This window comes from Mastomys coucha, unplaced genomic scaffold (assembly GCF_008632895.1).
Source record: "Mastomys coucha isolate ucsf_1 unplaced genomic scaffold, UCSF_Mcou_1 pScaffold21, whole genome shotgun sequence".
Lineage (NCBI taxonomy): Eukaryota > Metazoa > Chordata > Mammalia > Rodentia > Muridae > Mastomys > Mastomys coucha.
This window is the reverse complement of record NW_022196904.1, coordinates 155,761,507-155,787,023: the sequence shown is the minus strand read 5'-3', so window position 1 is coordinate 155,787,023 and position 25,517 is coordinate 155,761,507. Positions and strand designations below refer to the sequence as shown.

The following is a 25,517-nucleotide window of genomic DNA, read 5'->3' as shown; positions in this document are numbered from 1 at the left end:
CTGAAACCCAGGGACAAAGTAAAACCTTGAAACCAGAGGGAAAGAATGGCTTGCCTGCCGAGAAGCAACAATCAGGCTACCTGAGGAGTCTAAATCATGGAAGCCATTGGCAAGTGACGCTGACATGAGGAGAGCATCATTTGATTGTCAACACAGAGGTCTTTATCCAGCAAAAAATTCTTCAGGAACTTTCAGGTTTTCTCCGACGAATGAAAGCTAAGAGAACCCAGTATGAAGCTGACATAAGAAAATCGCTGAAAGGTATTTTCCAGACAGGATGGAAATAGTGCCAAGAGGAACTTGGACCTTCCAAAGCGAGGGCAGACTAACAGCAATGCTGACTATCTGAAGAGTGCCGCTAATCTCATTTGGTCCTTCGCATATATGTAAAGTTTAGAGAAAAAAATCCTGGTATTACCTGGTGAGGCTTTCAGTGTATGCAGTATGCAAAATCTACATGAAGAAGGTGGGCAGAGGTGCATATATGCTAAGGTTTTTATATTGCAACTGAAATAATGGCAATACACATCAAGTGTGGTACCTATACTGTAATCTGGAGATGAACCATTTAAAGTGTACAGATGGGACATATAGTTAAACATACACACACACACACACACACCAGTCAATAAGATGGATACTGCTGAAAGGCACATTAATCCAAAACAGGGCCATAAGCAAAACAGAGGAAGAAAAGCAGAAAGAAGAAATGAACAAGAAATAATAAGATGTGAATGTTCTGAGTGGACCATTTATTTAGAGGACATGCTATCAAATGGATAAATATAGCCTAGTTTGTCCACAAAAAAATTTCATACATGAGATGAGATACACAGTAAGCATACCTTACACAGCAATAGAATATGCTATTACAGTGTAATACAAAATGTGTAGCTCCCTGTTCTTTTCTTTTTAACTACCTGCTAGAATATTTTAATATGTGGAGTTAAAGTATTAACGTTTCACAGTTCCTTATACTTTAAAAAAAAAAAACCCACGAATACCATGAAACTTCAAGTTACTTGTGTACTGTACATTAACATTGTTGTTGGGAAGCAATGCTATCAACTAAGGCTTCCACAAAATCCTGTAAACGATGTCTCAAAGGTCAGGCCTCGTGGGTGAGGAGCTGCATTGTTTCGTTTTCTTTGTTAAGACATTAGGAGATTTGGAAGTCCTTCCAGGGCTTGATTCCCAGAACCAGGAGCAAGTATAGAGCTGTCAATCAGTCTGAGCACACAGAGCACTTACAGACACTAAACCTCAGCTGCTCGGCGCAGCTCCTGAGACTCCACCATGCCCACAACTTTCTTTAAAGATGGCTTGGCTGTTCAGCTACCGTTGAGAGGGAGCAAAGCTAAGGAACCATTTCACTCAGGGCCTTTCGCAAATCAGTATGTTTTATTAACCAGGTTAACAGCAGACTACTCTTCCCAGAAAGAAAGAAAGAAAGAAAGAAAGAAAGAAAGAAAGAAAGAAAGAAAGAAAGAAAGAAAGAAAGGAAGGAAGGAAGGAAGGAAGGAAGGAAGGAAGGAAGGAAGGAAGAAAGAAAGAAAGAAAGAAAGGAAGGAAGGAAGGAAGGAAGGAAGAAAGAATAATGTTTTAACCATATATTCCAGCCTAGAACTAAGATACAGAAGTCCCCAGTTCACAAACAAATATATAATAAAATGGTCCATACATTTTTATTCTGGGGAAATTTTGTTCCATAACTTTGAATCAACATATAAGATTATTGAATAGTAATAATTGTTACAGGAAGATAAGCAGACAAAAGCAAAACAAGACTAGGCCCATAATAGGCAGCGAGGCAGAGATTAGAAAGTGGAATCTATGCGCAGTCAGTGTCTAAGGAATTTTGTCTTCACTGCCAAGGCTGGAGCTTTGCAGGAAGGGAAGCCATATTCCCAACTCTTGGCTGGTGACACACTTATAGGCAGTCCCGGACGTCCTCTGGGGTGAACCTGCTCTCCTGGAATCTCCTGTCAGTCCCAGCTTAGCAGTTAGCTAAGATCCACGGGGTTTACCTCTCAGATTAGAGCGTTCATTCACTCCATGAGTACAGCAAGCCATCTGCTTTGCTCCCAGGACTGATGCCATACTGCCTACCTAAGTCAGAGGGGCTCACAAATACGCTCCAGTCAGATGAACCAGTGCCAAAGTCTCGTTTCGTCTCAGCCTAGCTGGCAAGATGTGGAGAGAGAGGCATTTTGGCCTCTCTAAACCATTCCTAAAATCCTTCCCCTTTAGTGTGCCCACTGAGGTGTTTTACCTTATGGATTGCAGGTATATTTATTCACTGAGGTTAATCTGACCAACCATCAAATTATGGATGGCAGTTGGTCCTAGTTCCTAGGAGCATAGGAACTGAAAGAAGACTGGAGGTAATGGCTCGTGTTAGTCCTACACTGAACCAGCTGTGAGACCCAGAGTGGGGTGGAGCTCAAGGCCTTGGGCCTGACTGTGTTGTAATTTTGTATCATTCAGATATTCATCATGCTAGTGTGGCCCTCATAAACTGTTAACAAATTTCATATCTACAAACCTTTGGAAGTAAGACACCAAGTTTTGAATGTGTTTTAGGTCGTTTCTGTGGACAGCTATGAAGAGTTATGATTAAAGAAGGAATGACTGGATTAGAGATCACAGGAATTAAGGTGTTCATTTTTTCCAATGAAATTTCCCATATTTGTTTCTTATTCCTGCTATGTGGTAGTTCTGCCCTATTTTGGCTCTCTGAAAGCTGTGATAAAACACTGAGCGAAGCCAACTCAATGAGGAAAGGGTTTAATTTGGCTTATAGAGATTACAGTCCATCTTCAAGGAAAAGCCAGGGCAGGAGCTCAAAGCAGGAACCAATGGAGGCTGCTTCCTGGCTTGCTTTCCTGACTATCTTTCTTAGACAGTCCAGGCTCAGCTGCCTAGGGATAGCACTGCCTACAGTGGGCTGTGCCCCACCATATCAATTAGCAATTAAGAAAAGTCCTTGTAGATATAGCCATACACCAATCTAGATGGGTGTCAAGTTGACAGCTATGAAAAGCTTAGAACAATACAAACATATTGTCCTATAATTCTGAATATAAGAGACCCCATATTGGTCTCACTTTTAAGAATGCTGCAGGCCTGCCTTCCTTCTGGAGGCTCTGGGCGAAATCTATCTTCATGTATTTGTAGATTCTAGAAAGAAGTCCCGGAACTTCCTAGCTTCCATTCCTCTTCAAAGCCAGCCATAACTGGTTGAGACTTCCTCCACTTGTCTCACGAAGTTGTTGACTGACTCTCCTGTCTCCCTGTTCCACTTAAGGAAGCCTCGCAGTGGTATCAGGTGCTCCAGATAATCCAGGGTCAGCCGAGTGTCCACCTGTCACATTGCCATCTTCTCTAAGCCAGCCATTTTAGAGCTGCTGATAAGTGAGAACACATAGTGTCCTAGGATGACTAGAGAATTCCTGTTGAGTGGAGTCTGCCTAATCTGTAGCTGTTTCTTGATTTAAAAAAAAAAAAAGACTTACTTTAAATTGTATGTATTTGTGTGTATCTGTATCAAAGTATATGCACACACAAAGCCAGGGCATCCTGGAGCTATAAGCAGGTGTGAACTGCCCGATGCGTAGTGGAGGATACTGGGAGCGGGTCTTAGGTTCTCTGCAAGGGCAGTAAGTGCTCTTCACTGCTGAGCCATCTCTTCAGCCTTCTTGCTGTTTCTCAAGACTGATAGCATGCTTAGAGCCAGGTCTGTTTTCCTGTGTGCAAAGAACCTGTGTCCTTATAAAAGATCAGGGATGTGCTGCCTCATCTTAAGTTTTTTTTAATATCTAATACAAAATACCTTAAATGTTTTCCAGAGATAAGGAGACAGTTTGGGTTTTTTTTTTTTTTGATTATTCTTTCCCTCTCTGTTAAGCAGGTGGGTGAAAGTTGCACAGTGCTATTTTTCTGAATATAAAATCATAATGTCCTTGTGAATATGCTCATTAAAATAGAAAAAAAATGGACTGTATTCATTTGCATTTCAGACCACACTTTTGAGTAGATTTTTATATCTGGTTCTTGCTATAATTATTTACATCTCTGGTGGAAATGTCACATCCATTTGCAGATTAATTATGCAATTATCAACGGCCTAGAGAAAGATCTCAAAATTTACTCTTACCATCCAGAGAAACACATAGGAAGCTGAGGAGCTAAAGTAGAAATTTCCTGAATGGTCTACTGGGCAACAGGATTCATACATACCTTTAGGTTGACAGTACCATGTGAACTTCCCCTTGTGAGATGAGTTGGAGGGTAAGAAGTGAGTTGGGAAGTTCAGTGCCCAAGCTCTGTGTCACAGTTATTGAGATTTCGTCTGAGCCATTTAGTCACCTAGAAATGCTTATGACAGCGCACTCAGTTCTAGGACCTTTGGAACAAAATGAGCAATCTGAAGTTGTCACATTCTGCAACTCAGGAGTGAGGAGACATCACTCCTTTCTGCAAACCAGGGTCCCCTGGAGTCAGGTAAATTACCACTGGCAAGCCTTACCCTACATTGCAGGCATCCTCAGACGGCATGTAGCTCAGTAAGGAATGGACTCACACAGAGTCACAGTTCTTGTGTCCTGTGTGAGTGCACATATGTAGGAACAGGAACATAGAAGAAGGAATACCTGACTCTAAGGTAGACTGGAGTACCATGAATGGTTCTTGGGAGCTAAGCCCTGCCTGAACCAAGTCTTGAAGATCAGCAAGTGATGGTCAAACAAGAAACAAAGCTAATGGCTTCCTTGACCGATCTAGCAGTCTGGGCAGAGGAACAGAGGTGCATGTAAAAGGATCCTGTACTGCAAGAACTGTGGACATGCCCTGGGGTTGTTTCCTGAATCTCCATAGGACACCAGAATCTGGATAGTCAAGATTCTGCACATACAATAGCAGAGTTTGTGCATGTGAACCACTCCCATCCTCCTGTGTTTTTGAATCCATCTCTAGGTTAAGCATCATACCTAATTCAATGTAAATGCTGTGTAGACAGTTGTGATGCTGCATTGTTTGGGAAATAGGGAAAAAAAGACAGAAACTATTGAGTATGCACCCAGATTTGTTTTTGCCATCTATAATGGATTGAGTTCATGGATGTGGAACCCAGAGCACCAGAGGATTTACTGTGTGCCATTGTGACCCAAGTGTGAGATTCATGTGGCAATACAGGGTCAGGGAACAGACCATTGACCCTTCCTGTTCCCTGATTCCCCACTTAATAACATAGGTATAAGGAGAGAAACAAACAGAGAGAGAGAGACAGAGACAGAGAGACAGAGAGAGACAGAGAGAGACAGAGAGAGGGAGAGGGAGAGGGAGAAAAGATGAATTTAGATGAGTTATCATAAGCAAAATGTTTCAGACAGGGCCCAAACATAAAAACAGGCAGTACATTGTTAGCAGGTATAGTTGACAGGGATCATCACAATTGTATTATACAAGGTAGGAAAAAACAGGGGAAGTCTGCACTGCCCATGCTGGTGAGTGTTGACATAATACTGTTTGTTGGCTGGGGGAATTGTTAAGAGATTTGTTTTTGTTTTGTTGTTTTGTTTTTAAGGTACAAATTGAAGCTTTGTAGATTTATAAACTTCATGTCAACAATTTTGACGAGACCTTGGTGAATCTGTTCCCACAGAACCATTAGAGACTGAAGAAGACAAATATTTTTATCCATTTATGCTCAAAATGGAGCTATCAGCTGTAATGATCATGGCAAGCTAGTATGATTTCTCCCTGAGCATTGGTAAACCCTGATCCTGTGTGTAACATTCAGCGACTTCTTAGTGGGGGCAGGTGGGGGAGTGGGACGGAAAGTGGGGGAAGAAGTGGAGAGCTAGTCTCTCTGGCGATGCTGCATCAGCTTTCCTCACCTATCTGCCATCAGCCAGGCACTCTTTACAGCAGGACTGGCTTTTTTCTGGGAATACTGGTGGCACTCCACTGTTTCCCACAGTCTCCTTTTACAGACTTCTCCCTTTTTTGACTCTTCAATGTCCAATTTTGTGTTTGTGAGCATTGCCTTTGTCCCATCCCCCACCTCCAGCATGTGAGAAGGCATGGCTTCTTTGTAATTCTCTTTAAGGTGTTTGCTGCTTTAGGAAGATATTTTTAAGGTTTATTTTACTTTCATGTCCACAAGAAATGGTCTCCATAGTGTTCCTTTGCTCATTGCTTTCGGCAGCCAAATTGTGGCATGGTTCTGGGAATGTTTAGTTAGGTAAGCCCACCACTGTCAGGGAATACACACTCTTATTAATTATGTAAGATGTAATGTACACCTTTCCATTTTCAATATCATCCTGCACTAAGATGAGTTTTGTTTAATTTGTTTTTTAGACAGGTTCTCACTATATAACCCTGGCCAGCTTGAAACTCACTATGGGGAAGAGAGAAGAGACGGAGAGACAGAAACAGAGATAGAGAGAGAGAGACACAAACAGATACACAGAAAGAGAGGGACACCAAGAGAGATTCTGAGACAGAGAGAGAGACATGTGCTTGCCTTTACCTCTTAGTGCTGGGATTAAAGACGTCCACCCACATGCCAGGCCCTAAACTATTGTTGTAATTATTATTTACCCGACAGTTTTCTATCATTGTGTTAGGAACCTATAGTTTAAAAACTGAGTTGGGAGACAAACCTTTGTCTTGCTAAGCAGCTCCATTTGTATAATAATAAACAGCTTCTCAAGGCACTAGACCTTAGACTTCTAGGTGGGTAGCTTTAGGAATATAAAGGGCGTCCATCACTGGACAGTGATTACCATTCAAGATGACAATGTTACTTGTATGCCCTACCAAAAGTTACAAAGATGGATAAATTCAGCAGTAGTGCCTCAAAACAAAAGATAAGTGAGTTGGCAGGCCTGAAGACTTTAGTTACAGTAGATAAAGTTGGATCTTTTATCCTCCTCTCTAGTCTGTGGTCCTAGTCACATCTCTGAACTAAAAAACATGAAAATAGCCAGAAAGTTTGATTCTTATGTTTGAAACCTTAAACAGGATTTATTTAGCAACTTTTATTAAAAATGCTGAAGATTAGCCGGGCAGTGGTAGTGCACGCCTTTAATCCCAGCACTTAGGAGGCAGAGGCAAGCGGATTTCTGAGTTCAACACCAGCCTGGTCTACAAAGTAAGTTCCAGGACAGCCACAGAGAAACCCTGTCTCAAAAAAACAAAAAACAAAAAAACAAAAAAAAAAAAGTGCTGAAGATTTAAAACATAATGCATACATTTTTCAAATAAAACTAAGCTTTTTAAAAGCAGAGAACGCCCATGCTAATTCATAGTCTTTGGGACATGCATTCTGGGCATTGTTTTTAAGCATTTCAACCAAAAATGCTTTAATGGAATGTTACAGTCACTGCTCATTATCTTGAATTCACTTGCAGGTCATTTGTTCTTAACTGGCCTTTTTTTTTTTTTTCTTTTAAACGAAACAGTGAGCATTTGCCATGTGCCGCTCTAAAGGAAATCAGCCACAATTGTTCACAACAAAAGGCGTGCTCAAAAAACGAAAGCTCTGAGCAAAGCTGCTGCTTCTTTCTGGTTTTTAATACTTCTAGCAGTACAGATGTTGGCATTGTGATGGGACAGGGCTTATCTTCAGCGTCTCTGTAGTGCTCCATTTCTTGGAGCGGCTGGGGATGAGATTCTGTTATAAGGAAATGTTGATCAGATGCTTACACTGTAATGAGGAGTTGCAAGTGTGACTATGCCATTCTCAATTCTGTGCTGGGACAAAACATCCTTGCCCTGTATCTTTATTGGAGCCACATGGAGAAAAATAGTTCTTCTCTTTTATCCAAATTGGAATAAATGTAAAGTAAAACTCTAAGCAAAGGCACCAAAGCTGCCTTTAACAGTAGAAGGCATGTTTTGTTGTTGTCTGTTTTGTCTTATAATTCTGCAGCAAAATAGGACCTACGATTTTATGAGACAGATGTAATTTATTCTATCTTGTAGATAGATAGATAGATAGATAGATAGATAGATAGATAGATAGATAGATACTAAGCAGTCCTGTAGTATGATTTGCGCACTTACTGGGAAGGAACAACCAGCACATCAGAATTTGCAACAGTAATTCTTAAAAATGCACAATAAAAGAACAAGCAGAAAAAAAAAAAAACCTACTGGGTTTTTTTGGGGGAGGGGGTGTTTGTTTTATTGTTTAACACTCAGAATACTGGGAGTACCCAGGCTGAAGCGAACACATCAAGAGAGCACCCCCAGATCATCGGTGGGATGTTGTTGCTTCTATGGGCTTCCTCAAGGTCTTTCCAAAGAGCTGAACAGTGCTTATCTCTGATCCAGACGTTCTGAACTAAGGGATTAGTTTGCTAAATAATTGGATTAGTTAGGGTGTGTGATAATGGTCATTATATCAAATGTTGGGAATACCTTTAAGTTTTCACCAACATATAATGATAGGGTGGTTCTTTTATCTATTGGGTGCCTTATAGCTACGTAGAATAAGGCTGTGCAGAAAATATATGGTAAATATGATAGCAAAATATGTATTTGTAGTCTCGTGGTGACTAAAGGAGGAACAGTGAGGCTTGTATCTATTGTAGACGTAATAATAAGTCCATGGTATAGTCATGCTCCGCACACATTGGGATTGAAGGTATAAACCTATGTTGGTATGGGCTAGGTGTTCACAGCAGGTGGTATGGAAATGGCCAGTTAGTGAGTAGTATGTGTGTGGAGATAAACACTCAGATTGTTTCTGAGACAATACCACAGGCAGTTATTTCTGAAGGATGAGATTTTTTTCACCTGTTACTTCCTGAGGGTTTATAAATTTTTGTACTATTAACAAATATCTACAGCGAAAACCATGGAGGGTACCACAGGCCCTGTGTCAAGGTCAGCTTCAAAGCTGATGAAGCACAAAATACAGTCGAAGTGTGTTGATGGTGTCTAAGGGGTGAGGACTTTAATCAGAACGGCCACCAGTGGACCTCAGCACACTGGAGCAATCCCCAGCACCTTTGGCCAAGTTGGGAAAAGCTTATAAATACATTGTGACCTGTGCACTGGTCCAGAGAAGTGCATATGGGCTTCCCATGGCCAGTTCATGTTTTGGGGATACACATCTGATGGAACCTATAGTATAAGATGGGAGAACCGAATCATGAATTTCATCATTAATGTTCTTGCAACTGCCATTATTGTCCTGTATCCAATTAAATGGCTAAGGCCATTAATTTAAGAGTTTATGAGTGTATCCTTTCTACAAAGAGTAATAGTTACTTAGTAATATTGTAGACATCAAGTGCACAGTATGTTTCAAAGCTATCAACAAATAATGTAAACAAGAGTTGGCAGATTATCTCATTAAAAGGTACCAAAAATACCCTTTATATCAGAGTAAAATTGAACAAGATTAGAATTCTTTCTTAAATGAGGAGATAAAAAATGTTGAAAGATAGACTAGCTGGGAATAAAAATGTAATGAACCAGAATGGGGCAGGGAATACAGGGGAGGGTTGGAGTATGGACACAACTGAACAGCACATGCCTATGAAGATGCCGTGATGAAACCTGTTATTTTGTATGCTATCCTAAAGAAATTAATTTTTAATAATAGGAGAAGAAGTAGGGTAGGAATGTAACTTAGTGAGTAGAGCACAGACCCAGCATGCCCAAGGTCCAGGTTCCTGGCCTTCAGGAAGCAGAGAAGCAACCAAAGATACTATGAACTGCCTTGTGAACCACAGTGGAGATGGTTAGTGGTCAGTATTCCTAGAAACATTTATTTTATAAAATGACTCCCAGAAAAGAGAGGAAACTAACCAGTGGTACCCAGGGAAATGAAACAGCTATCAAAAAATAATATATGTACTCAAAAATTAAGATCCAGATGGTTCAATAAATACCTCCAATGCTGATATTAAGAAGAGCTTATAAAAGCAGGCTTTGAGACACAGGGAATAAACTTCTAGAACCTTTCTGCAAAACAAAACAAAAAAACAAAAAACAAAAAAACAAAAAAAACTGTGAATGTTCATGTTACTATTTCACCTTTTAAAATGTGTTTTATTAATACTTTTGAGAATTTCATGCATGCATACATTATCTTTTGATGATATTCACCATTCACTCAAGCTAACCTCTAACTAACTCCTCCCAGGTCCACTCTGACTCCTTGGCCCCTTCCAACTTTGTGTGCCTGCCTGGTCCAGTTCACCATACCTGTAAACTCACTGGTAAACTTAGTTGACTTCCCAGGGGTCACAACCTTAAAGAAAACCAACTACTCCTTTCTCAGAGGCCATCAACTGTCAACAGTTCTTCAGGAAAGGACAGAGGTTCTCTCCCAGAGCCCCCTACCTGTTCCATGTTGAAATGTTAATAGGTACAATGCAGGTCATGTGCAGGCAGCCACAGCTGGTGTGAGCTCCTGAGTGCAGCGGATCTGTCATCTCTAGAAGATACTATTTGACTCCAGTCCTCCCCATCTCTGTCTCTGATGGTCTTTCTGCCCCTTCATCCTCAGTGGTCCCTAGGCCTTGAGAGATGGGCACGTGATATAGATGTCTGACTTGTGGCTGAGCACTCCACAGACACTGACTCTCTGCCCTTTGAATAGTGGTAAGTTTCTGTGTTAACCACTGTCCACTCACATACCCTTCTTTGATGAAAATTGAGAGATGCACTAGTCAATGGTATAGATTAGCATGCCCTAGAGTGGTATACCAAGATACAAATCTATAGGGCAGTTTGATACTAAGTCTGCTACTACAAAAAGAAAAGAAAGAAAAAGAAAAAATTAGTAGATTCACTCTTGGACCTGTGAGCTCCTAAGCCGTGAGTTCTTAGTCAGATTTATAGCACTAAGCATACATCAACTCCATTTCTCCATTTTCCAACTATACTGAAAAAGATTTTCAAGTGTTGTTAATATGTCAATATGATCCTAATACCAGAAATTGACAAGGACAGTCTTCATGGACATGTGCACTGCAGATCAATCATTCTTATGATTATTGATGGAAAGCCTTTCAACAGTATACCATCAAATAGAATCTTAGGCACTGAATAACTATGACCAAGTTGATTCCATCCCAGGAGTGAAAGCTTGGCTTGGTATCAGAGAAGCCTTTCTGCATATTAAGTGGACTAAAATAGAAAAATCTGTGTGATCGTCTTAAGAGGTGCCCAGAACACTTAGCTAAAATTCAGTCACTGATTATGGCCATAGCTACCTGACTACATACTTGAAAAAGACTCAGTGAACTGTGTTCTTAAAAAGAATTTGTTTACTGCTTGTAAATTTGTCAATAAAATTAACTTTGAAAAGAAATAGAATCACTTTCTGATGACAGAAAATAATCTGATATATATTCCTGAATACATTAAAATTTGTTAAAATTGGGGGTTGGAGAATGGCTCAGTGGGTAAGAGTGCTTGCTGCACAGGCTTAAGGACCTGAGTTCAATTCCCCAGCATCCATATCAAAGTCTGATACCATCTCATACACCAGTAACTGAAGCACTGGGACTCAAAGCTGATGGGAACAGGAAGAGACAGGAGGACAGGATCACTAGGGATTTCTGGCTAGCCAACATAATTGGGACTGGGGAAGGGGACACCAAGCTCTGAGTTCAATGAGAGACTCTATCTTACTGGGCTAAGCCGGAGAACGATAGCGCAGGACACCCAGTGTCCTTCCTCTGGCTTCTACTCATGTGTATGCATGTACCAGCATGCATGCACATACACACCAGAATTTACAATTTGGTAAAATTAAAAAAAATAGACTTTGTCATTTTGGATACTTGAAAATATCTGCAAATTGTGAAGTGTTCGCCTCACGAAAGGTAATTTTTTCATGCTCAGTAATTTGCTTTGGTGGCCTCCTTGGTTTCGAATTGAAATATTTCTTTAAGTTTAAAATAGTTGGGTGTGGAGGTGCACACCTGTAATCCCAGCACGTGGAAGACAGAAAGATGACAAGTTTAAGGCCAGCTTAGGTTAAATGGTCAGACCCTGTCTGTCTCATTTAAAAGAGAGAGTGTGTAGTGGCTCTTCCTGGTTGTCAACTTGACTATATCTGGAATTAACTACAATCCAGAATTGGAAGGCTCACCTGTAATCCTAATCTGGAGGCTGGGAGATACAAGTTTCTGACCTGGATCTTGGCATGGAGGTCTTGAGGCACAGTGGCTATGAAATCCCAGAAGATTCAGACAGGGGGATCTCTGAGTTCAAGGTCATCTGGGATTAAAGATGTGGTGGCACACACCTTTAATCTGGGCCACACCTTCTGCAGAAGGCCTACACAAGGACGTTGAAAGAAGGAAGATTTGCTCTGCTTTGCCTGCTTGCCTTGTGGGACTGAGCAACTGCTAGATCCTTGGACTTCCATTCACAGCTGCTACTGATCATAGTTGGGGAGATGGACTACAGACTGTAAGTCATCAAGAAATTCCCTTATTATATAGAGACTACCCATAAGTTCTGTGACTCTAGAAAATCCTGACTAATACAGAGAGAGAGAGAGAGAGAGAGAGAGAGAGAGAGAGAGAGAGAGAGAGAGAGAGACCCTTAGTATGTTCTTTCTTCCTTCTGAGTTTCTCATTAGTAGAGATTTTAGCCCGGGGAAAGCTTTCTGCTCTTTGGCATATCATTAAGGTTCATCAAGCCTCTAGATTTTGCATTTTCTAAAAGCAATTTAAGTTTAAAGAACGAGACAGGTTTCTACTGCCACATCTGCTGTGTCCCTTCTCTAGCTTACAGCTAAGCCAGGTCTAGAAGCTGGGCACTAATTGTATTTTCCTTTCACTTTTGCCAAAGAATAGGAGACATATTTATGTTGTCAATGAGGGGACAGATGAGATAGAATCAGCACTCTGAAAGAAGTAGGGGTTACAATTCAAGAAAGAGGGGAAAAAGAAATCCTGCCCAGACTTGCAGAATATAAAGTCAAAGGATATAATAGGCTCCAAATAAATATCCACAACTGGTTACTCGTGCCCTCAATCTGACTCCTTCCATTCCTTGGTCATGTTATTCCAATGTTCTCAGCTTTGTCTCATCCATATCTGTCTTACCACCAGTCACTTCTCAGACAAGAATGAGCTAAAGGAAGCTCTGTCTTTTGTCACACTCCACGAGGTTCTATGTTGCTTGTTCTCCTATAAATCCACAAGACAATAGGAAAAAGTGTCTACCTGGAACTCAGATGGAATTATTAAAAAAAAAAAAATTTCCTCAAACTGGGTTTGGTAAATTGCTTCTAATGTAACTCACTTCACCGCCTCATCTAATCTCCATCCCCATTCTCTCTGGCTTGAGGTCTTCTCTCACTGACAGCAGGTGCCCCAAGTCTCCAGACCACACCCAGAGCCAAACCACAGCCCTTATTCCTTCAGCATTTCTGCAATATTGACAAGAGACCTCTGTCCTTTGTTCATGTGACAAGCAACACTCATAGGATGTACAAAGAACTCCTCTCTCTGCCTCTCCCTGACGAAAGCTCAGAAGCCTTCCTGGGCTCCTGTGTGAGCTCACGGGAGCCTTCCCTTTTGCTCACTATATTTTAAGTCTTAACTGTTACATCCACTGCGCAGGACCTGCAGTGATGTTGGCAAAGTCTCCGCCATCGTGGTAGCTGATCTCCTTCTTCAGGGAGGATCTGTGCAGACAAGCAGTCCCTGCCCCTCAATGAGGCCTGACCTAGGGGAGTCAAGATGAGAACGAAGAGGAGCAAAGGGCCCGCTTAGACTGAGTTGTCTTGAGAGACTCTTAACCCAGTTTGTTTTCAAGAGAAAAAGTAAGTTCAGGGTAGGGAGATGTGAGTTCATTACTTGATGAGATGAGCCTGAAGAAGCTGTGGAGCACACAGTAGGGAAGTCTAGGAGCTGGTGGTATGCTCTAGAGACAGAGAAGCCTTCTCTAGGGAGAACAGATTTGGGCAGTATCCGCAAGTCTGAAGAATCTAGAAGGTCATGCAAAGGTCGACAGCAAAGGATGATTCTCTCTCTGCCCTCGTGCTCAACGCTCGGCTGCTTACTCGGCTGAGACCGCTTAGGGAACCCCTCTAAGTCTACTTTCCCGCATCTGCACAGGAAGATAATGATCCTTGCCACGCTGGGCCAAGGACTGAGGACTGTTCCGAGATAGTTATAAAGATCCCTGGGAGATTCCCTCTAGGCCTAAGCTCCACTTTACACTCAACAGTGACAAGAGCGCCATGTGGCGGGGCGGAAAGCAGCTTCATTTTAGGGCAGAAGTTTTCAAAAGGAGAACGCAGGGCCATCTAGATGCCTCTATGGGTAAAGGGGACTGCTGCCAAGCCTTAAAGCCTAAGTTTGATGTCTAGAGCCCACGGAGTAGAAGGAGAGAAACAGCTCCTGCCAGGTGGCTTTGACCTCCACTCCTGCACTATGACACCCACGTGCCTGAACACAAAATAAAATATAATTAATAAAAAGGATTGAAAGGGAGATGAAGAGAAATCCCTACTATTTCCTAAGAAGTGGGATCTTTGGGTGACTGAACTCCATGGGTTATAAAACTCCATTTCCCACTAACAAATTGAGCTACGGGTTTCAAAGCCATGTCTTAAGTAAATTTCAGTTGTATTCAGTTTAACAGTTTATGTAAGAAGGCATCAGAGCAGCCGGTTCAGTGATTCTCAACTTGTGGGCCTTGACCTCTTTGGGGCTGCATATTAGATATCCTGCATACACATTCACATTGTGATTCATAGCAGTAGCCGTGTTACAGTTATGAACTAACAATTTTATGGCTGGGGGTCACCACATGAGGAACTGTATCAAAGGGTCTCAGCAGCGTTGGAAGGTTGAGAACTGCCAGACTCGCCCTTACTGCTTTATATTGCACGTGGTTTTAGGTTTAGCTCAGAAGACATCGGTGTACAAAGGTGACCACAAACCGCTTGTTGAAGCTCTCCTCTTTCTCAGTAATCAAACCTTACTGTCTTGGATGGGAAGCTCATGGCTATGTCTCCCTCTCAGCCAAAAGATTCCCTAGGTTAGGAATCCCTAAGAATCAGCCTTCTCTAGGCTTAAGAAGCATTAGGTTGGAACATTAGCTCCTGGGTTCTTTAGACTATTTTCTCTTTTCCCAGAATATACCTTGGTTTCAGCTACTTGAAGACAAAGATTTGCCTCTAGCAACATGGACTATAACACCGCAATCTCCTGCTTCTTTCTCTCCTCTTCCTCCTCCTCCTCCTCCTCCTCCTCCTCCTCCTCCTCCTCCTCCTCTTCTCTCCCCCCACCTTCCGAAAGGCTGAGTTCGACTTGTTTGTCAGGCCCAGCCAAATGTGTGTGTCCCTGTGCAATGTGTCCTATGCTGAGGACAGTGATGTGACAGGCAGTAATTCAAAGCAGGGTTTTAAATGAATAAATAAGAATAAGCCTCCGGGATTAGTCCCAATTGAAAAGTTCAGCGCTACCAGGGAAGGTTGCATTGCTGCAGGGGATTAACAAATGGCTGGCTGTGAGGAACAGCATTCATGATCCAGCCACATTCTGAGTGATAGACAGCCTCAGCCCTGTACCACCCATCTTTCCTGGGACACTCAGACACAGAATGGGGATTGGAAAAGCATGGTTTTGCCCAGTGTTCCTTCTTAGAAACTCTCTGCCTGCTTGTCACATGAATCCTTTGATTCATACCTAAGCCACAGAAAAGGCCTAGCTTTAAAATTGCTAAGGTCTGGGGGAAGAAGATGAAGAGAGACTTCCTTTCGTAGATCAGACTGGGAGGAGAAAACAGAAGAAGTCCTCTGGGTAGAGAAAGAATGGGGCAGGATCACTCTGTGATCAAGGCACAGAGTATGCTCACAAAGAGAAACCTGTTTGTATAGGGCCTTTACTGTCTGCAAGCCTATAATTGACACCCTGTTATTTGATCCTACAACAAAGGGTTTGTGTCCCCGTTTCACAAATGAGAAAAGTATATCTTAAAGAATTCACCAGGTAGATGCAAGGTCATGGTGCTGGAAGTATAATAATCTGACTTCAGGTTTGGTCCTTTCTTTGATTATAGTCCTACTGAGTGCTAATTTATGGAGATTGTATAGGAAATTTCTAAACATCCATGTGTTAATCAGCTTCCCATTGCTGTAACTAAAGTCCTGAGGCAGTCAACTTCAAAAGAGGAAAAGCTTATTTGGGTTTATAGTTTTGAAGGCTCCAGTCCATAATCATTTGGCTTTGTATTTGGAAGCACTGTACCTTAGTGGGAGCACATGGTAGGAGAATCCTGTTCACGGAACAAGAGATTGATGTTTCACAGTCCCTTCAAGGGTACAATTCCCAGTGACTTAAAACTTCCTCCTCAGGCCCTACCTCCAAAGGCATCCCTACCTCTCACAAGAATGCCTGTGATCTGGAAGGCCCAAGTATATACATGCAAACAGATTCTCAGACTTTTGAACATTTTTCTTTTATTAACTTTATATTATATATCACATAACATCTATCGTTCTTACTTTATACATTGTTGAAAGTGATTGCGTGTTTGTCCTCTTCTTGGCAATTGTATTGAATCTTGCAAAGGATAGTACACAGGAAGAAAAAACATATAGCTGTAGAAAATAATATTGATTACAGTCTTGGATTATGACCTAGGAGGAGTTCAAAGCCAAAAAGAAGGTACCAAAAGATGGTGCTTACAGTGTTGAAATACGTGAGAACAAGGTGCTCCAACCCCATTTCCTGTTCAATCTTAAAGATACAAACAACAACAACAACAAACAGAGTAGGAATTAAAAAGTATTTAAAACCTTTTAACTTCTTTCCTGATACTCTGCCTTGAGAAAAACAAGAAAATAACTATTACTCACATCTGTTTACATGAACCTGGCTGAAGGCATGAACTCTACCTTTTGCTGTGAGAATTTATAGGTAGAGGCCTCTACCTTTTCCAGCCTTGAATATTTTCTATGTGGATATGGCTTTAGGAGTTATTAAAATGTAAGTTGAGAAGGGTCTGAATGTCCATACCCCCTTGGTAAATTCCTTGTTGTCATTACTTTAATAGTTGGTAGGTTAGAGTTAGTCTTTTGAAGCTACACTCCGTAGGCTCCTCAATAATGTGGAGTGGAGTGGCTGGCAAATTTGTGAGACAAATAATTCCCTTTCATCAAGATATAAGTTTTTGGTAGTTAGACTTATGACACTACATACGCCTGTAACCATTCTCACCCATACTTAGACAGTCCCCACTGAGTTCTCTCAATGCTAGTTTAATTGCTCCATTTTGAATTGTACCATGGCAACATAGCTAACCTGCCTCAAACACAATACAGGAAGCTTGCAGTGGAAATGGTAAAAGAGAGTAAGCTGTCTTCCTGCTTCCTCAGAGGTAGCCATCTATGAAGCATTGTGGGAGAAGGGCCAAGGCCAGCTCATAGCTCTTTTGGTGGTCTGTAAATGGTCCCAGCAAAGCTTTAGGGCTCTGTGAGGCCTCTGGAGCCTGGGTGCTTGAGGCCTCCGGTAAATGTAGCTTCGGGGGTAGGCGTGGGGGTTTCTGTTTGCTTCCTGCCTACTATCAAGGACAGAAAGCTGATCTTTCACCTATACCGCTTCACAGGGATGGAAACGGCATTTCGAAAGTTTGGAGTTAGAGCTGAGGTTAATGTTCGCACAAAGTATCTTAGCTTCCAAGAAGTGTGTTCATATTCCCGTTCTGTTCTTTCCATCTCTATTTGCATTCGGTCCTTGTGTTTCTTGCCATGCAGACATTTTGAGGTCCAATTCCATACATAGTGAAACATAAATTTCTAATATTTGATACATGTTTACTACACATGTGCACACCTTGTCTTGAATACACAGATCAGAGTGTAGGAGCATCTTCTGTGTTCCTCCCAGTCAGAACTAAGTACAGCCACTATTTTCAACATCATAAGAACATAGCCATACTGGGTTTGGTGACACAAGCCTTTAATCCTGCCACTTGGGAGGTGGGGCAGTCAAGCCGATCTCTGTATGGCCTACATAGTGAGTTCCAAGCCAGCCAAGACTACATAGAAAAACTCCCATTTCAAAACAAAACAAATATGACAGTAGAGCATGTACTGGGCTTGAATTCTTCCACCCAGGATCATGCTGTGACTCAAGCACATTTTGAGTAAAGAAGGCCATTGTGTAAGCTATATATCCATTCATCTGTGGGTATCTTGGTGGCTTTTGTACTTGGGATTATTAAAAACAGTGAATCAGGAAAATTCTTACATTTTTTAGTAAAACTCAGCAGTAGTTTTTCTTGGGATTTCCGTATATCAAGAGGGGGATGGCTGTTTTTCTCCTGTTCCTCCTCCTTTCTTTTCCTCCTTCTCTTCTTTGGAAGTACATATATTTTTATACTGACAGTTTTTTTCCTAAACTGGTAAACAGTTTTACCAGTTAACACTAACCTCCTGTATTTTCAGATTATGGTTTTCTTTTGCTTTAGTGATGTGATGCCAGTTAATGTGAAATGTTGAGATATTTGCTACATGTGTTTACATTCCCCATTTATTTGATATAGATTGAGAGGTAGAAATTTGCCTTGCCGTATGCTGGAAGGCTAACAGTGAAAAATGCCACAGAAATGAAAAGCCATCTAATACTTTTTAAAAATTTAATATTAATCACAATTAAGTTTACTGATGAGGCATCTAGTTTATGGTGTAGAAGTGAGCATGAATCTTAACTGTACAAGTGTGATATTTAATTCATAGAGTGAAACCAGAAGGGCTATTTGACTGGGGCTTGGTCCCTTGGATCCTGCCTCTGGCACAATTCATTTGCAACAGTTTGAATTGCATTTTATGGCTTTGATTTTCTCTAATTTGTTCTTGATTGCTTCAAGAGGAAGCAGTAACTCAATATACTAAACTCTGTCTAGAATCTTCAGTACTGAACATTTTAATTCTGTCAAATGTGTGTCAGCAGAAGGTTGAAAAGAGACGGAACCACAGGGCTCCGGTTTATTAGGTTACATAATGGTTCATTCATATAACTTACCTGTGTGGGCTGGAAGGCAGTATAACTAAGAATGATATTCCTGGTATTAGAAAAAGACCTCTAAAGTAAGAAGTACCTAGGATCAATCTAGAAAAGCCTGTTAGGCTAGATTTCCAAATAACAGTCTTTACTTCCCTCTTGGACAGACTCACATTAGTCCATTCATTCATTCTTTATCATTCATTCACACAATGGTTCAACAGACAGAATAGTCTGTGGCAGGCCATGCTCTTGATACTGGGCATACAACCCAGAAAAAAATCTGGGTTTGTTCATAAGGAACTTACATTTTCAGATGGGGAAGAGGTAAGAAAACAAAGACATAGGAATAGAGATTAGAGAGAGATAGACGTGAGGATAGAGTTATTCATGTGGTACTCCCAGAAGAAATAAAAACAGGGTAAGAGGCCTGGAAATGCAGGCTGAGTGCTTCAAAGTTCTAGTGCTTATTATTTTTGGAATGTCAGAGAGCGTGTCTCAGCCAATGGAACTTGTGTAATTGTGCAAGGAACAGAGCAGTGTGGATGTTCCCTAGAGGAAGTCATCCAAGAGAGTTCTGGGCAGTATCTAGATGAAGGACTCTGGGTTAGGAGTTGCAAGGTCTGGGCTGGGGACGGGTTTAGAGGTCAGCAGAGGCAGGGGCAGAGACTCATCAGAGAAACTGTGGGCCCCTGGAAGGATCTTAGCCTTTTTCAAAAGAACGGACAAAATCCAAGGATTCTGAATAAGAAAGCAAAGATTCAATTTTTCAAAAGAGATTATCATGAAAGTTTGGTAAAGTAGACTGTAGGGAAACAGCATGGAATGAAAACAAGTTGAGACCTCTAACTGGTATGTTCAGGCAAAAAAAATCAAATGGCATAGGTGTTTTATTCTGTGAGATTATCACAATTACTGTACTTTAATAACACCAATGCCTGGACATCAGATATATGTAAATAATGACCAGCTTATTAGCAGTAATAATTAGTAATCTTCTACAGATATCTTAAAATAAAGCCTAGGTCTTCACCTCCTTTTTTATGGATCTCTCCTCCCTCTGCTGTTTTAATCCACTATTCTTTTAGACATCCACACCTGACAGACCTAAACCTTGGTCACTTGTGACTTACCCTGTTCATCCTGGGTACAAAGGTGTCTCCCAAATACACCCCCTGCTATCCCCAGCTTTGATTTCAGAGCATCTTTTTGTCTCAGAATTAACCATCAATTTCTCCCACAGTCCATGTGAAATTTATCAAAAGCAACATGTTCTTAAATTGAGATCTTTATTTGAGTGGATTCAGGCCTTTGTTTTTCTGTATACTTGCAACTGAACCTCTTGAGATTTTTTTTTTTTTTGACAACTGTCCCTCACTAAGAATATCAATACTATTTTGTAACATAACTTACAGATCAGTATTTATTAAACTACAGTAAGTAGAAAGTGTGACTTTGGAGTGCTGAAAATGAGTGGGATTGAAAAATACTTAAAAACATTAGTTGGTTCCTCTGCTTTGAACCATCTGCAGATCCTAACTCATGGCTCTCACTATGTCATTCTTGTGAGAATCTGAGCAGCCCCTACTGCCTCCCATGTTAAATATGGATACTTCTGCCAGGCATTTGCAGCTCCATCCTCAGACTCCATCTTTTCCCCATTATTCTTCTCCGGGTCCTTCATCTATTAGTCAAGCTCACCAGCTACTTCCCTATAAAGTGTCATCTATTAAAATTCTACCTTCCCTTCAAATCCTGCCTCATATCACTGCCTTTACACTGCCAATACATAAATGATTTCTCTGAGTGCTGAAGTATCATTGCACTTAAAGGCAGCAGAACACATGCAAAGAAAGGCCTTGAACCCACTGAAGCCAGGCTCTCTGTGGGTGTTACTAAATCTCTGGTTTTCCCTGCAAATTGGCATTAATAATAGGAATGTCACTGACCTTTGTATCTTACCTTCTTCAGCATATATATATATATATATATATATACATATATATATATATGTATATATATATACACACATACACACACATATATATACACATACACACACACATATATGTATATGTGTATATATATATATGTATGTGTTCAAAGTGGCCAGATTTGTACAGATACCTCAAGTCTACCAAATCTGCGTACCTTTCCTATTTATTTGACATTACCATCTAAATTACCTATTTCTTTGAACTCCAAAATTTAATCTATTGGCAAATCTTAGTGGTTGAAACCCAGATCACATCAAGTTGACCCACTTCTCCCCATTTACTACTGCTACAACCCTACTCCAGTATTCTGCTCTCTGCAACAGCTTCCTACTCTATCTTCTGGTCTCAACTCTTGACTCTGGCCCTCTTTCCGCTCATTCCACTTAGCCAGACTGGTGTTTAAAGCATAAACCAAGCTGAGTGTGGCACTGTATGCCCTTAGTCCTACTTCCTTTGGGGGTGAGGTAAATCACTGGAGCCCAGAAGTTTGAGATTACCTGAGCAACGATTTAGTAAGACTCCGTCTCAAACCATAACAGATAAACAAAGCACAAGCCTTTTATTCCTGTGCCTAGCACTGTTCAGTGGCTTCTCATCATATGATTAGGTGCTCAGTCCTTTGCCCTCTCAGGTCACCCGTCTCCTTCTTGCTTTTTCTTTCCCTGTTCCTCCCTAGACCGGTGGGTATGTTAGCCCTTACAATTGGTTGGAACACATGGTCCTGCTCTCCCCTCCCGCAGTCCACAGGATTTGTCATTTATAGCCGAACTCTGCCCAATTGCCCCCTTAACTGCTATTGGTAGTGCTTGACCACACAGTCCCACTTTTACCTTCAAAGACATACCACCAAAAGTCCCCTATTTTGTCATTCCCCGACTCCCACCCAGTAGAAACTGAATGTCCTCACCCAAGTCTCATTTCCTAGCTCAGTACCTGGTACACAGTAAGTAGGATTACTGGGATAGGAGACTTGACTGAATAAATGAACAAATACAATTCCCTATTTAATGAGATATAAAGTTTTGTATTAATTAATAAGCCAAAACCTGTTATTCTATAAATGTATCTATTTTTTTCCTTTCATTGAATTCCCATACCAAGTGAAGTAAGTGCATGGTTAACGGTTAGTAAGTGCATGGTTAACGGCAGAAATGACAGCTTTTTTTGTTTGTTTGTTTTTTTGTTTTTCAAGACAGGGTTTCTCTGTGTAGTCCTGGCTGTCCTGGAACTCACTCTGTAGACCAGGCTGGCCTCGAACTCAGAAATCCACCTGTCCTGTTTCTGCCTCCCAAGTGCTGGGATTAAAGGCATGCGCCAACACCGCCCGGCATATGACAGCTTTAAATAAAAAAAAAAATGTCACAAAGCCTCCCAACCGCCTTAAGCCTACTATTCACTCTCTTGGCCCTCCCAGATTCTGCTCTAGTGTAAATTACCCTCCTCTTTGGCCTTTTCCCTGTAGGTTCTAATCCCATGTCTTATTCTTCGGACCTCAGCCAAAGGTTCGAACAGTTCGGCTGCTACCATACTCTTCTATGCTTCCTTGAGAACGCCCCGGAGTTTTTATTGTTCTCAAGAAAGCACAGAACCACCCTCAGGCTAACAACCCTCTCCTCCTGGTTCCTGGCTGCCACCTAGCTGGGTAGCAGTGGCTTCCCGCTTCCAGGACAGTTTTACAAAGCGCCGCTGTTGCCTGCTTTTAGACTTCAGAAGCCTCTGCCCCTTCCCTCTGGGAAGCCCACCAGACTAGGCCAAGGTCTATCATGAAGCCCCACATCACCAAGAGCCTGTCTTTCTGAGCTCATGCTTGCTTCATAGACATACACTTCTGAATGCCTCGGCCTCAATAACTTGCCTCCCCGCGAGCCCGCGCCCAGCGACTATTTGCGGAAGGAACGAACAGAATCGTCGCCCAACCACTGCTCGCCCCTTCCCCCGCCTTGGCGCTGCAGCGATGACGCATTAAGCTGGCGCCGCGAGGACGGGCGTGTCAGGGCGCTTGCGCGAAGAGGGACGCATGCGCAGAGGCGCGAGCCCGCTGACAGATTCTCGAAGGCGGCGGCGGCGGCGGCGGCGGCCTTGAGCCGCGGGGAATGGGAGTCCCAGGGCCCTGACTGAGCACCGCCCCCGCCTCCCTGCCGCGACATGGCTCAGGAGAAGATGGAGCTGGACCTGGAGTTGCCTGCGGGCACGGGCGCGAGCCCGGCGGAGGGCGGCGGCCCTGGCGGCGGGGGCCTCCGGAGGTCTAACAGCGCCCCCCTGATCCACGGCCTCAGCGACTCCTCGCCAGTGTTCCAGGCCGAGGCGCCCAGCGCCAGGCGGAACAGCACGACGTTCCCGAGCCGCCACGGCCTGCTGCTCCCGGCCTCGCCGGTCCGAATGCACAGCAGCCGGCTGCACCAGATCAAACAGGAGGAGGGCATGGACCTGATCAACCGAGAGACGGTCCACGAGCGCGAGGTGCAGACCGCAATGCAGATAAGCCACTCCTGGGAGGAAAGTTTCAGCCTGAGTGACAACGACGTGGAGAAATCCGCCTCCCCAAAACGCATCGATTTCATTCCGGTGTCTCCAGCACCGTCACCCACCCGGGGAATTGGGAAGCAGTGTTTTTCACCGTCCTTGCAAAGTTTTGTGAGTAGCAACGGATTGCCTCCAAGTCCCATTCCCAGCCCAACCACCCGATTTACTACCCGGAGAAGCCAGAGTCCCATCAACTGCATTAGACCAAGTGTTCTTGGACCATTGAAAAGAAAATGTGAAATGGAAACTGATTATCAGCCAAAGAGATTTTTCCAGGGCATCACCAACATGCTTTCTTCTGACGTTGCACAGCTGTCAGACCCCGGTGTGTGTGTATCTTCCGATACCCTGGATGGAAACAGCAGCAGTGCCGGATCTTCCTGTAACTCACCAGCGAAAGTCAGCACTACCACCGACTCTCCTGTGTCGCCCGCCCAAGCAGCCTCCCCGTTTATTCCAGTAGATGAACTTTCCTCAAAGTGACTCACACGTCTTGAACCCCCCTACCCCAATGGAGAGACAAAAAAAAATCAAGTTAGAGCAAGCACTGAACTTTGTCGATTACGTTGAAGCTGTTTCCTATTTGACTCTTCCCTCTTTTTGGAAATTCCTGAAATGTTATTCTAGAGAATTTCTATGTCAGGTTCCTGCGGACGCCCTTGAATTCAGTGTAGTAATATTTTCAGACTTTTTATCAATAAGTGTGTTGAAGCATACATTTTACGCTGCTAATATGTCTAAATACATATGTTATCCCTTGATTTTTTAAATAATTGAGAGCTCTATTTATTTATGGGATTATTAAGTTCTGATGAAAATATAAATGTTGAATTTCAGTTTAGTAAACTGATGTTTTAAAATTCCATAGTTCATGGCACACTAATTTTTGGTGTTTTCAATGGTTGCTATTTTCCATCTACTGAAGAACTTACCTACTTACAGCTATAAAAAGAATATATTAGTCATATCAGTCCATTGGTTGTCTAGTTTACCCAGGAGCCCTTGGATATTTAATGTGGATGGGAGGGGAAAAAAACGACAAAAGGAGAAATAACACTTCGAAGCAAATATTTTAAACTTAAGTATATAAAAGTAAATATTTAAGGACATTTTCTAATGATTTTCATAGTAACTCTAGTAAATCACACTATATAAGTCCCAAATGAAAAGTTTCTTTTTGAAAACATTTTTAACCAGAAAGTGCATTCTTTTGGGTATAATCCTAAACATGCAATGGGACAGTGCCTTGTAGTCTTATCTCACATTAGGCAGGTGAAGGCAAGGCTCTTGCTGCCATTTCAGATTTAACATTTGTGAAATGGAAATGTGAGAAGCACCATTGCGTCTTGGGAGAACACCCAGACAGACGGTACTCTCTCAATCATTGATAGACTTGAAGCTATCCAGTCACGTCTCGATTCTTAAAATTCTTGCCAATGAGAAGCCAGAGCAGCATGTGGCTGCTTTTTTGCTCTGCCCATATGTCACCTTCATGGCTTTCCCTTGCTCAGGAAGGAAGCAGTTGTTTACTTGCCAACAGGTACTTCCCACCCCCAACCAAGCTAGGGCATGGTTAGATAAAGTTACCTCTGACTTAGCTTTCTAACAGCTTACATCTCTGTAGTTGGAGCTATATTATCAGCATTGGAAATGTAGTTAATTAAGGGCCAATGATGTGCAGGTCAGTGGACACTCAACATCCATAAATCATTGCTTAGGTTTTCTTAAAGGTAGAAGTATGGGGTGCTTTTCTTTTACAATTAAGATAAACAGCAAATGCTTTTTATATTATTCTTCTTTACAGTACTTCATTTATCCTAGAAAGATAAGACAGACAGATTGAATGAAGAACAGACCAAAAGGAAAAGGTTCAAAACAATACTTTAAGAAAGACCATGACAAAAATTCCAACTAAACTTTTTTAAGTTGTCACCTACAGACTTTAACAATTATGTGGAATTTTTACAACTATGACAATAAATGGACTGGTCAACTC

General features: G+C 42.0%; 2 protein-coding genes and 1 pseudogene across 4 annotated transcripts in view; all 3 read left to right on the top strand.

The window, feature by feature from the left end:
- The window catches only part of LOC116101434, a 64,745-nt pseudogene extending 55,239 nt beyond the window's left edge, over positions 1-9,506 (top strand).
- Positions 1-25,517, top strand: part of Pip5k1b (phosphatidylinositol-4-phosphate 5-kinase type 1 beta) — a 267,662-nt gene that overhangs the window by 55,495 nt on the left and 186,650 nt on the right. The window lies entirely within an intron of this gene.
- Fam122a (family with sequence similarity 122A) lies at positions 22,866-24,386 on the top strand. Its single transcript, XM_031389978.1, has one exon. It carries the CDS (start codon positions 23,144-23,146, stop codon positions 24,002-24,004), a length of 861 nt encoding a protein of 286 aa, XP_031245838.1. The 5' UTR covers positions 22,866-23,143; the 3' UTR covers positions 24,005-24,386.

Excerpts from the sequence above, each read along its gene's own strand:
- Fam122a (XM_031389978.1), top strand. The coding sequence starts at position 23,144 with ATGGCTCAGGAGAAGATGGAGCTGGACCTGGAGTTGCCTGCGGGCACG.